Source organism: Sinocyclocheilus anshuiensis, unplaced genomic scaffold, assembly GCF_001515605.1.
Source record: "Sinocyclocheilus anshuiensis isolate Anshui unplaced genomic scaffold, SAMN03320099.WGS_v1.1 scaffold796, whole genome shotgun sequence".
Taxonomy (NCBI): Eukaryota; Metazoa; Chordata; class Actinopteri; order Cypriniformes; family Cyprinidae; genus Sinocyclocheilus; species Sinocyclocheilus anshuiensis.
In genome coordinates this window covers 425,125-438,220 of record NW_015557105.1, presented here as the reverse complement: position 1 = coordinate 438,220, position 13,096 = coordinate 425,125, and the positions used below count along the sequence as shown (strand labels likewise).

Below are 13,096 nucleotides of genomic sequence, written 5' to 3'. Positions count from 1 at the left end.
ACAGCTTCATAAACATAAATATAAATGTGAATCACTTTTCTTGCCCAGGACGGATTCTGGCGACGTGTCGTCCACCATGGATGTAGAGATGCTGGAGCAACTGGCTGACCTTTGACCTACAGTCTCATCCTGAGTGAGAACACATCAGAAGATAGCTGATGACTTACACAAAGAGTATATGCCCAATAACAATGTGCTTAAAAATCCTCACGTCTGAATCAGAGCTGTCCAGTTCAGCCAGAGTCGGTGCTTGAAGCCTTTTCCTCTGAAAGCCGCCGGAGCCGTTCTGCTGAAGCGACACACCATTGGCCAACAACAGCGTGCTGGAGGCCTTCCTCGCCCCATCCGAGGAGGACACATCTGTACAAAACAGCACAGAACAGTTACATAAAGAGCAAAAAGAGATACAAAGAAAATTAAGTGTGTTTTACAAAAAATTGAATTTATTTTGACAGAAATAACACCATCCTGCATATTTGCTGAATAAAATCCAATACTTGTATCTTACTAATTTTGAGGTGCTGATTCCAAAAATAGCCTCACGTCTGAATCAGAGCTGTACAGTTCAGCCAGAGTCGGTGCTTGAAGCCTTTTCCTCTGAAAGCCGCCGGAGCCGTTCTGCTGAAGCGACACACCATTGGCCAACGACAGCGTGCTGGAGGCCTTCCTCGCCCCATCCGAGGAGGACACATCTGTACAAAACAGCACAGAACAGTTACATAAAGAGCAAAAAGAGATACAAAGAAAATTAAGTGTGTTTTACAAAAAATTGAATTTATTTTGACAGAAATAACACCATCCTGCATATTTGCTGAATAAAATCCAATACTTGTATCTTACTAATTTTGAGGTGCTGATTCCAAAAATAGTGGCTTTTACTCTTTCACATCACACTTTCTCACAAAATATGATGCATTTTGTAGCATTTTTGTTTTCGATAAGCATTTGTATGGTGAGGAATCAGCAGAAAAAGTCATGATTCCCGTCTTCATCTGAGCCGCTTTACAACTATTTGTTCAATTCTCAGCACATTTTCACATGTATGACATTATTTTATGCCTAATCCTGATTTCGAGGTTTGAATTATGGCCCGTGACAGTGAAAATGCAAACATGAGCCAGAGGTTTTCTGTTTTTACTACATCCAAACAGTCACAGAAAACGAGAGATTTTGTGAAAAATGTTTTTGTAAACTTATTTGGTAAAGATCTTTGGCATTAAACAGACTATTTTAACATATTTTTCAGATCCTTTGCAGATTGTAAGTTAAATTATTCATGTTGAATAGCCTACTTCTTTCCATCATTAAAAACTATTGATATTTGACTCTTTATTGTTGATATTTTCATAAGTGCGTTAAAACTGATATAATATATCATATATACGTATACAGGTGCATCTCAATAAATTGGTCTTATGAAGTATTCTAATTTGTTGAGATAGTGAATTGCTGGGTTTTTGTTAAATGTGAGCCAAAATCATCACAATTAAAAGAACCAAAGACTTAAACTACTTCAGTCTGTGTGCATTGAATTTATTTAATACACGAGTTTCACAATTTGAGTTGAATTACTGAAATAAATTAACTTTTCCACGACATTCTAATTTATTGAGATGCACCTGTATATAATTTGAAAAATCTTCATTCTAGTTTTGTGAAAAAATTATGTGATGTAAAGTTTTTATTGATATTTTTGAACTCAGCATCATCAAATTAGGTAATAAAGCCTTCTTTTGCAAATTAGCAGAAATGTTTTGATACAGCAATGTGTTATGATTACCAAAATACTTCAGTTGTAAAGTAAGAAAACTACACTTTTTACAGTACTTTTCACAACCGTCAGACATTAAAAGGAATCTTACTTTTTAGATTTTTATGTCTATATTTTTGCCTTTTTTTGCATAGTTTTGCATTTCTACTATTTGTGTACACATTGAAAATACATTTAGAAATTGTTCGAATTGTTTTGGTCAGCTCCTAAAATACAGCACTACCAGAGTCAATAGAAATGGTATAATCAGCACAGTCTGCTTGTCATTTGTACATGATGTTAAGTGTTTCTCTGCATGAGCAGTGAGTCACAGGTGTCAGAAACAGAACAAACATGAGCACATAAAACGTCACCACACCACAGATGAGAGCCGTGAATGAATGTGTGACGTAACGACAGAATATCAAACACCATCATATCGCTTCCAGTGGGGTCCAAACCTCTGAGACCAACAGTGAAAATTATGCATTTCTAGAAACATTTGGTACATTATTTGTGTCTCACTGGAGCTTCGTGAAAATAAACCCAATGATCATGTTACAATCCAAAGAGCATCTTGAGCTTCAGCGAAGGACAATCTGACCATCTCTATAGTCACATGATCAGTGACACTCTTCTTGATTAGTCACACAGAGACAGAGCGCAATCTGAACAAATCATGATTAATTTTATGTCATAACTTTCCTTAATTTACCATTTTTACATTAAATTAAAATTTGCAACATTTCCACATGGTCTCTGACTTTTGGACCCAGTGTGAGCATTTCATGAATACATCACTACATTTGTCTTTAGCCGAGTGAATGTGACATTATAAAGTGTTTACTTCTAGTATGTGCAAGCCAGTATTGATAAAATGGCATTATAGACACTCAGATTTTCATGGTTTTTGGTATAATGGTTGTACCTTAGTATATAAATACCATGGGATATAAATAGAGTAATGCACAAGATTTCTCAGAACAAACTGCACTTTTCTAAACACGTGCTTTCCTTCCTTAAAATACATAACAGCTGCTTTGACATTTTGTTTCTAATTCTAATGCAATGACATTCAGACATTTGAAGTGTGACTGAAGTGTCAAACACTATGTAAGACTGTTTAATATATGAAAGTCTCATGGCATCACTGTACCGTGGTACTGCCATACAACTTTAAACACAAGCTTTCCTCTGTCTGTAGATCCTGCAAACTCTGTTGTAACCTCGGATCAAATTCTGCACACTCATCCTCTCAGATGAAAAACCTTTATGTGCGACTCTTTCTATGAACATCTGCTGTGAGCTGCTCTCAGATCAGCATGCATTGCATCTTATTAAAACGTTTACATTTAGCAATTACATATCAAAAGATAGTTATTTTAGCAGTAAGAATAGTGTAAATATGAAATAACCTTCTGAAAATGTCAGCTCTTTACTGATCCCATACGGAAATGTAATATATGACATATTGCCCAATATCAAGAGCGATATTGCCATAGATGTTACCTATAAGGTGATGTATAATTTTTACATACGTACATTGAAGATGAAGATATAAGCTTATAACATATAAAATCCTCAAAGTTAAATCTGTATATGTACATGTTAATAATATCTATATAATGATTATATTATATGAATTATATGGTATTATTTGTAGCAATCATGTGTCAACAATGTATATTTTATTTATATATGCAAAAATCTGTATGTTTATATATGTTTTGTAATACATTTTTTAAATACATGTCTTTTATATTTACTTATATAATTATTTTTAGGATGGATAAACATGTACATGACATATATGTCCAAAAATGTATTACACATACATAAACATACAGTATATAAACACACACACACACACATACACACACATATATATATATATATATCTAGCGCACACAAATATGTATGTTAATATTTGAAAATGTTCCAATTCCTAATAGGTTTCATATGTTTTTACTTCATATGACAATATATTTAATTTACGGATTAATTTTTGAATTTAATATATGTACACACATTACATTTGCGATTAGGATCAGCCAACACATCACATGAGTAAATCACACCTTCAGATGTATTAAAATTCATGTGAATCAATAATCTTATATTGAGTTGCATAATTGATCGACCTTCCCTTGGGCAAATTTCTATGATCATCAATCTAATAATAATAATAATCAGTGTTAGAAAGATGACATCAAAATGGATTTTAAATTGGTCACATTTCATTTGAGGGTCTATAAATATAACACAACAATTAAAAAAATGTAACTAAATGAATTAATAAATAGCATCCATCTTCATTATTGAACCCCGAGACACTTTTTTATCTAATGGCATTATGACAGATTCAGTATTAAAAGCTATAATTGACAAATTTAAAAGACCCTCAAATGAACGGCTCCCAGTGTTACAGATGAAATGACAGGAGACTAAGCTCTAAATCATCACAGACGGCATTAATGCATCACATCACGGCTTTACCTGATGAATCAAAACTCTGAGACATGCTAAGAGGCCGAATGACTGCAAGAAAACAGGCAAGGGTTTAGATTCACAGTCACAACAGCAGAAGATCATTCATTCAGTAATAGTTATCGTGGATACTGGTAATAGCAAAATCAGACTTGCGATTTCATTCATTTTCAGTGTACGCGGATGGACTGAATAATACGAGATGGTCGTGATAATATCAGCCATGTATGAAGCAGATATACGCCACACAGAGAAGCTGCTGCGTTGCAATCAGAGCAAACGTCAAGACGGGTTTGTTTCCGTGATTGTTCATCTCAGTTGAACATCACCACGTCTGATTACAACATCGAGCAGTAAACGTGTGCACTGACCTTCATACATGATCCACCATGCAGATTCAGCTGCTCTACGTGACCTGCTGTTTATGTCCATCTCTAGGAGTAAATGCATGTGTAGGCATGTGTGTGTTAAAGTCTCACCAAATCGACTTCTACGGATCATATCAGGCGACACGGGCCTCAGCTTCCTCTCTGATTTGATCCCCTCCAGAATGCGCTCATGCAGGCTGGGAGGATGTTGAGCCTGCGGTTTGAGTTTACGTGCTGCCACCTGAAATCACACAAAGATATCATTGCATGAGTCAATTTCATCTATCTTGTCACAAGAATCATGCACTAAAGCACTGCAGACAGTACATGCAATTCGGTCTCAGTGAACTCCCTCTTAAGTGTGTATGAAGTGAATAAACAGCCCTCACGGGATTGAGAGGGGGTCTGGACCTGATAAATTCCAGAATAACCTCATGAGCGCTCTTCTTTAACCTTGGAGGAATATCTCCATTCACCTGAGAGAGAAAGAGACAGACAGAGATCTCAACACACACATGCACCTACACTGTAAATCATTCATGTCATTTTTTTTAACCATAAAGACTGTAAAAATGTTACAGTTAAAAACCTGTTTTAACGGCAAGTTCCCTTATTATATATGATGCAAAACTGTAATAGATCTCACAGGACATTTAATGTACTTGTACATAAAATACTGTTAAATGTACAGATTTTGGAGGCAGAAAAGAACAGTCATCTTATAATTTACAGTGAAAAACCGTAAACTGACATTCCCATATTTCCCTGCGTGCATGTTTCTTTTTTTAGTTTTTGTTTTTATGTACATTGTCTTATGTTGTTTTATTGATGTATATTAAATTATTTTAGTGTTGTGTGTTACCATGATGGTGATAGTATTTACTTCAGCTTGTGGGAACTAATTCATCATATATCTCTTCCCCACCTGTATTATTACGGTGGTTATCGGTATAATATACAGGTACAAAATAGATTTTATTACTTTAGATGGAATATTAACAATATATCAGTTAATGAAATATAGTTTTTTTTACTGTAAATTTGTTTGAACCTAAAATCATGCAGCCATATTTTTCATGCAAATCTCACATCATTTTTTACAGTGTAGTACAGACTCATTTTTGGTGCAAACATCATTAAACCTCTTATAACTGCAGCCACTGTCTATTAATATAGTTTAGATATAGTTTGTCATGAACAAGCAATAGATATTTGCAAATTGTTTTGAATGCAACTTCTGAAAATGTCTTTTTGGATCTTTGATTATGAAGTTAATGTGTAGTTTACATGCATCAAACGAATTTGATCCCACAAACCCATTTTACCCAATATTTTAGTTGCTCAAAAAGTAGAGCAAGACATGAGGCTATGGGAATGCATGAACTTAACAAAATGTGCACCTTGAATGCAGCTTTGGATAAAGTGACCAAATGCATAAATGCAAATGTAATGTAAATGAAATATGCTCTTACAAATGAATTGGTTGAGACTGAAATAAAGTCTTCAGATGGTTCTAAATAGATCCATAAACACCAGGGAAGCTCACCATGACCTTGCGTAGCTTGTAGCGCTTGGAGCGGATGTCATCCATGAGCATCTCGTACGGCGTGAGCTGGAACTCGATCGGCAGCGGGTTATACTGCCGCTCCTGCACCTTCTTCAGCTTCACGCCGTTCCTCAGATCTCGCATCACCTGCACCCAGAACCACGCCTGACCGCAGCACACATGCGCCAATGCGTTAGACAGACTATTCCAGAATGTTCCAGGGCATTTTCAACATAATACCCATCATAATATTCCCAGGGAATGCATGAACATGATCAAATGGATCATTCTCATTTGTGACCCTGGACCACAAAACCAGTCATTAGGGTAAAATTATCAAAATTGAGATTTATGCATCATCTGAAAGCTTTGTTAGGATAGGACAATATTTGGCCGAGATACATCTATTTGAATATCTGGGAAAAGATAAATATTGAGCAAAAAAATCTAAATATTGAGAAAAATCGCCTTTAAAGTTGTCCAAATGAAGTTCTTAGCGATGCATATTACTAATTAAAAATTAAGTTTTGATATATTTATAGTAGAAAATTTACAAAATATCTTCATGGAACATGATTTTTGGAATAAAAGAAAAAACAATAATTATGACTCTCAATGTATTGTTGGCTATTGCTACAAATATACCCCAGCGACTTAAGTCTGCTTTTGTGCTCCAGAGTCACATTTATGTTTCTTTTTAAGCATCAACATCCCAGCTACCAAAAATGTTTAGCAAAAATTTTTGTATTACGTAATGAAAACATTATCTTTGATGTTTAAAACGACTAGTATTTTAAGTGTTTTAAAAACTGTAAGGGACCATTAAGTGAACATTCCATTCAATCATTTTGCAAACATTATGGGAACGTTACGTTTGAATCTTCTCTCAGCGTTCTAAAACAACTAGTAACATTTAAAAAACGTTACATGAACATCCAACTGAAATATTTCAGAAAAAAGTTCTATTAACGTATACGTTTTTGTGCCAATATTTTGAGAACATTATTAAAGACCAAATAACTTTGAATGAACGTTCTTTTAAACAGAACCTTGCCAGATAGTTCCCCGTTAACTGGGATCATCTCAGATGCTTCTCCTTGAATTACATTGGAGAAATAAAAATAAATGCGTCAACTGTTTATAATGTGGATAGCAGCTCAGATCAAGTCACGTTTACATATAATGTGACAGATTGTTCACAGATTGTTTCAAAGCAGCTTCACAGTAATAAACAGGAAAATAACAGTTAATGTTGCAAAATTCATCAAAGACAATTGAGTCATTATTCAGCTCATTTCAGTTGTCAATGTTGCAACGTTCAATTATGAAGCATACTCAGTTCAGCTGTAAAGCAGCTCAACAGAACAGAATAATGTCATTATCCAGCTCAGTTCATGTGTCAGTGCAGTCAAATCGCTAGTATTTCTGAATCTTACCGAATATTAATTGTCTTTTAAACTAAATTGGATGGGGAACAAATAGAGCCAATCAAATGTCTCCGTTCTTTGAATGGCAGGTCACTTACCCAATCAGCATTCTGCAGCTCATTTAGCTCCCTGCCAGGTTCGTCAACAGTGTCGCCCTCCATCTTACGCAGATTCTGTCCAATCAGAGCGAGACACAACATTTCAGAGAGCAGCTGAGTCGAGCAGAATCCTCTCTATAAATGCGGCAGTACAGTATGTCAAGTCTATTATTACACCCGACAATTAGATGAATCTCACCAAAGCTATCAAGAACATGTGCAGGTTTTATTTCACCACAAAATCAAAAGAAACAAACATTAAATTACATTTTGCATAAGGAAAATTAAACCTGTTCAGAATTTTTTTTTTTGCATTTTGACATTATTTTCCTGACAATGCCTTTTGCACATGCACATTTATTTTCTTTTTATGAATTTACAGAGTAATTAATTTACAGGTGAGATAAATGAAGGAAAAAATATATTTTTTGCTATAATAACTGTGATTTTCCCCAGTTTTACAGGACAACAGAACTTCCTCATATTCACTTGTCATGCATGTTTAGTTTTGTCATTTTAAGTAATTTCCCAGAAAATATGAAAATATAAAAGTAAAATATAATTCAAAATATTAACAAAAACTACAATAGCATATCAACGATACTAAAATAACTGATATAAATAGTATATATAATATTGAAAACTAAAATGATTAACAGGAAATAAATAAATAACCTAAAACTGAAATAGAAATAAATCCTAAATAATCCTAAATAGTACTAAAAAACTAATAAAATGATAAAACACGACAAAATTACTACAAAATTCAAATGAAAACAGGAAATATGAAAATAAAAAAACTAACTCAAAACAATAATATAAACTATGATAGTAGATAATGCTAAAAAAAGAAGAAAAAAAAGAAATAGGAAATACATTTTGCAAAAGGAAAATGAAACCTGTTTTGAGTTTGTTTTTTTTCATTATTTTCCTGACAATTAATGCCTTTTGCACATGCACATTTGTTTTCTGTTCATGAATTTGCAGAGTGATGAATTTACAGGTGAGATAAATAAAGGAAAATATATATATTTTTGCTATGATAACTGTGATGTTTCACTGATTTACTCTGATTAACACAAAGAACAGGACAACAGAACCTCCTCATATTCAGTTGTCATGCATGTTTACTTTTGTCATTTTATCTTAAGTCATTTCCCCCTGCAGCTGAGCCCAAACAGTGGCGTCATTATTTAGTTTGGAAATAAAAGGCTTTACGGTGCGGTAACAGTAAACCCTCATGGGAACGAGCACTGAGGGAGACGCTTTGTGAAGGCGGAGTGGCTCGTCTCATCTTACACTCAAAACCCCATAAAGAGGTGCTGTAGAGCCACAACAGGCACAGATTTTCTTGTGAAAAACAGTAGATATATAATATATATATATATATATATATATATATATAAAACAGCCCAAAACATATAAACAATTAGGACTTGAAGGCAGGCTTTAAAGAGGTCATATCAGACTTTTTTTCTTACAGTCCACATATAATGTGTTAGTCAAGGTTTCTTGCACCAAGAACAGCTGTAATTTAGTTTTTCATGTTCACTGTCCATCCTCTCTCAGGCCGTTTTTGCTGCTGTGCCTTTAAGACTTCTAGGCAAACATCCCTTTTCATGTGAAATGAGATCAATGGAGACAAATGAGATAAAATACATTTCCATCTCTCCCAGGTCTGGGTTTTATGTTCCCTTAGGACAGTTTTATATAAGCCATGTTATTTGGCTAACACATTATAAAGGGCACAATCAAAGGAAACATGGAAATGTCACCATAACATCTAAGGTCAAACCAGCAGTAAAACCAGCTGCGACCCTCTTCCACACAAGACATCATTACATTTATTCAATCGTAAATAATCTTATGAGAGCAAGAGCAAAAATGTCAAACCACAGATCAGGGATGTTATTAATAATAATAAAAAAAATGAATTATTACAAATATTTTTGCAAATAGAAATAAAGCTGAAATTAAATAAAATATTATCATTAACTAAAGCTAAAAATAAACCATAAAAAATGTTACTACTTGAAATAAAATGAACATTAACTTAAATAAAATAAAATAGTTAACATTTTTTACTTATTTTATTTCGGCTAGTTGCCAATGCAAAATTTATCATTTCTGTTTAGTTGAAGTACTAAAATAGCTAAAACTAAATAAACTAAAACTAAGAATTGAAACTCAATAAAAACTAAATAGACATATTTAAAAAAAAAAAACGAATAAAAAAACAAAATTAAATTATTAAAACGTTAAAATGAAAAAAGAATAATAAATAAAAAACTAAAATTACTAACTGGAAATAAAAACTAATAAAAATGACAAAAATATAAAAATAACACCTAATTCAAAATATTAACAAAAACTATAATAGAATATAAATTCTACTAAAATAATACTGATGCAAATATTAGATGAAAAACTAAAAGTACTAACTGGAAATAAATACAAACTAAAACTGAACTGAAACAAAAAGAAATTAAACTTATATAGTAATATTTAAAAATAAAATAAAACTAAATTACAAAACAAATACTACAAAACAAAATGACAAAAAAATAAATAAATTGAAGAAAAAATGTGAAAATATAAAAATAACAGCTAATACAAAATATTCATAAAAACTATAGTAATACATAGATAATACTAAAATAGCACTATCTCAGATATAAATATGTAAATCTACTGAAAGGAGAATGGGATGAATCTCAGGAACATAAAAATAAGAATTTAGCTTGATTTAGGGCTGAAGTCTAAGCTGTGGATCTGCTCTCACCTCTTTGGCGCTCTGGATCTTCTCCAGGAAGGTGCGGAGCTCTTTGGTCTCGGCGTACAGAGCTCGACACACGGCCTGGTAGTGATTGGGCGCGTCTGCCGGCATGGGCAGGTGAAGGACGCACAGCTACAGACAGAGAAGAGAGCAATTCATTCAGCTACATTCAGTTTCACACTATAATGAAGTTCATGGTAAATTATTCATCACATAGATGTCCGTGTTGGGAATAAACAATGAGTGTTTTGAACAGGTCAAGAGGAGACACATTGATCCGTAGAGCGGCATACGAATGTGTCATAAATGAAATAAATGGACAGAAGGTGTGTGATGAGTCACTCTTGGCTTCATTCTGGCAGCAGAACGTCCGTCTGCAGCCCATTAGTGCGACAAAAACATCAACACGGCATTTAAACACACACTCATAAACGCTCTCACTGTGATCAGCAGATCACAAAAAAATAGTCTGTGAATGAATGCATGTGTACCAGAAAAAAATAGCTCAGCCCACACTGAGAGCTTGAGTGCACTGCATTGTGGGATACAGTTTCAGTCAGTGATTAGTAAAGGCACTTTAAAGTAACACATACATCAGAAAATACACACACACACACATATACATATATGTGTTTTTTATATATATATATATATATATATAAAGGTTTAAAGAAAATTTTATATAAAAAGTTTATATATTTTCATAATGCATGCATTTTTATTATGCATAACAGCAAGCGATTAAATGTTAAATTAAATCGCCGTGACACAAAACAACATCAATCAAATGCAGTGTAACAGTCAAAGGAAGTGCATTCATTCGCATCAAACAATATTTCTTGTTGAAATCAAATTTAGGTTTTAAATTAACCACCTGACATTTGAAATCATTTGAAATTTGAAATAAATGGAACTTTTGTTTATTTAAAAAGTTCCGCTGTTACGACTCTGATTTTTTAAAATTATTTTATATTGTAACATTAATATTTTAAACCATTTTTGCACACATAAACATACAAAACTTTGGAATACTTAAGATTTTTAATGTCTTGGAAAGAAGTCTCTTCTGCTCACCAAAGCTGCATTTATTTGATCAAAAATAATAACAGTAAAATTGTGAAACATTTTTACAATTTAAAATAACTGTTTTCCATGAGAATATATCGTAAAATGTAATTTATTCCTGTGATCAAAGGAGAATTTTCAGTTTCAGTGTCACATGATCCTTCAGAAATCATTCTAATATGCTGATATTAAATCAACTTCATTTTGCACATTGAATTTGCACAAGGACAGCACTGAATATCTGATTAATCAATTATTTAAAGATAACAATTGTCAGATTAAGTGATTAGTTGCAGCCAGTCATGTGACATCACTGTTGCATAATGTCTACAGTCAGTTACTATAAAAGCCTATGATACCTTGATGATGTCACGGTAGCCGCGGATACGGCAGGGGTGGGCGGGATCCCCCTCGCGGTCATCCTCGTCTTCCTCAGTGGCATCGTAGCCTTCATCGGCGCAGGAGTCGCTCTCTGCGTCGGCCACGTTAGTCATGAGGTCAATGAGCTGCTCGAGCGGCGGACTCAGCTCTCGCTCCTCGTTCTCCTTCAGCCCGTAATCCAGAGCCTTATAGATCATGATGCCCAGAGACTCGATCACCTGCACACAAACACAACCCAACTGCAAAAAAAAGCATTTTAATTTTCACTAAAAATATCTGAATGTGCTTCAAACTAGATATACTTACTTGCAAGAGAAATTAAAGGGATAGTTCACGCAAAAATGAAAATCCTGTCATCATTTACTCACCCTTAAGTTGTTCCAAACCTGTATGAGTTTCTTTTTTTCTGCTGAACGCAAAAGAAGATATTAGGGCTGCTCGATTATGGCAAAAATCATAATCACGATTACTTTGGTCAATATTGTAATCACGATTATTTAACACGATTATGAGGGGGCCGTATGACCAAAACTTTAAATGAGTGATTTATTTAAAGATAGTGTTACATATCAAATATATATTTCCTGTAAATAAGGTGGCTATGACATCTACATTGTAGAGACCAGCGGAATTTCAAGCAAACAAACAAAAAATCCTCAAAATTATTGAAAATAATTAAACTGTCAGTAATAAAAAAACAAAGGACAAATGCAATAGAATAAAAAGATACAAATGAAACAAACTGTGCTTTAATGTTTTTATGCAAGTCTCAAGCAGTTTACAGCCTACTACAGAAATGAATAATCAAATGTAAAATAAAACAGCATAGTCTTCACTGTAAGAATTAAACTTATTTGTTTCTTATTAAAGCTACAAAAGTCCTTCACTCAAGAGCAGTGTGTGATTTTGTCTTTGTCTTTTGTTGTTTGATTAATATTAAGCACACAGTCGCAGCAGGAAAATAGCCCGCTGTCACTTTAAGAGACGCAAGAATCCAATTTCCCGTTAAACGCGTATTTTCATTCTCGACTCTTTACATTCATTTATTACATGACCGACGAAGGTATCCATGAATAACCACTAAGCGCCGCATTTTGACACATTTTTGCATGTATTTGACCGTTTAGGCGCACACCTTGAGCTAAAAGATGACTTTACATGTCCGTGTTCTGTTCCGTCTCTGAGCGCATATATCTAT

At 33.8% G+C, this 13,096-nt stretch overlaps 1 protein-coding gene across 1 annotated transcript in view; it reads right to left on the bottom strand.

The window, feature by feature from the left end:
* spire1b (spire-type actin nucleation factor 1b) overlaps nucleotides 1-13,096 on the bottom strand; it is a 33,423-nt gene that overhangs the window by 10,007 nt on the left and 10,320 nt on the right. The window contains exons 3-11 of the mRNA XM_016472661.1: nucleotides 11,877-12,137; nucleotides 10,459-10,584; nucleotides 7,677-7,751; nucleotides 6,152-6,316; nucleotides 4,995-5,081; nucleotides 4,717-4,846; nucleotides 4,247-4,288; nucleotides 212-360; nucleotides 36-129 (exon numbers count right to left, since the gene is read on the bottom strand). Of these exons, the coding sequence (XP_016328147.1) occupies nucleotides 36-129; nucleotides 212-360; nucleotides 4,247-4,288; nucleotides 4,717-4,846; nucleotides 4,995-5,081; nucleotides 6,152-6,316; nucleotides 7,677-7,751; nucleotides 10,459-10,584; nucleotides 11,877-12,137 (1,129 nt within the window). The remainder of the gene's footprint in view (nucleotides 1-35; nucleotides 130-211; nucleotides 361-4,246; nucleotides 4,289-4,716; nucleotides 4,847-4,994; nucleotides 5,082-6,151; nucleotides 6,317-7,676; nucleotides 7,752-10,458; nucleotides 10,585-11,876; nucleotides 12,138-13,096) is intronic.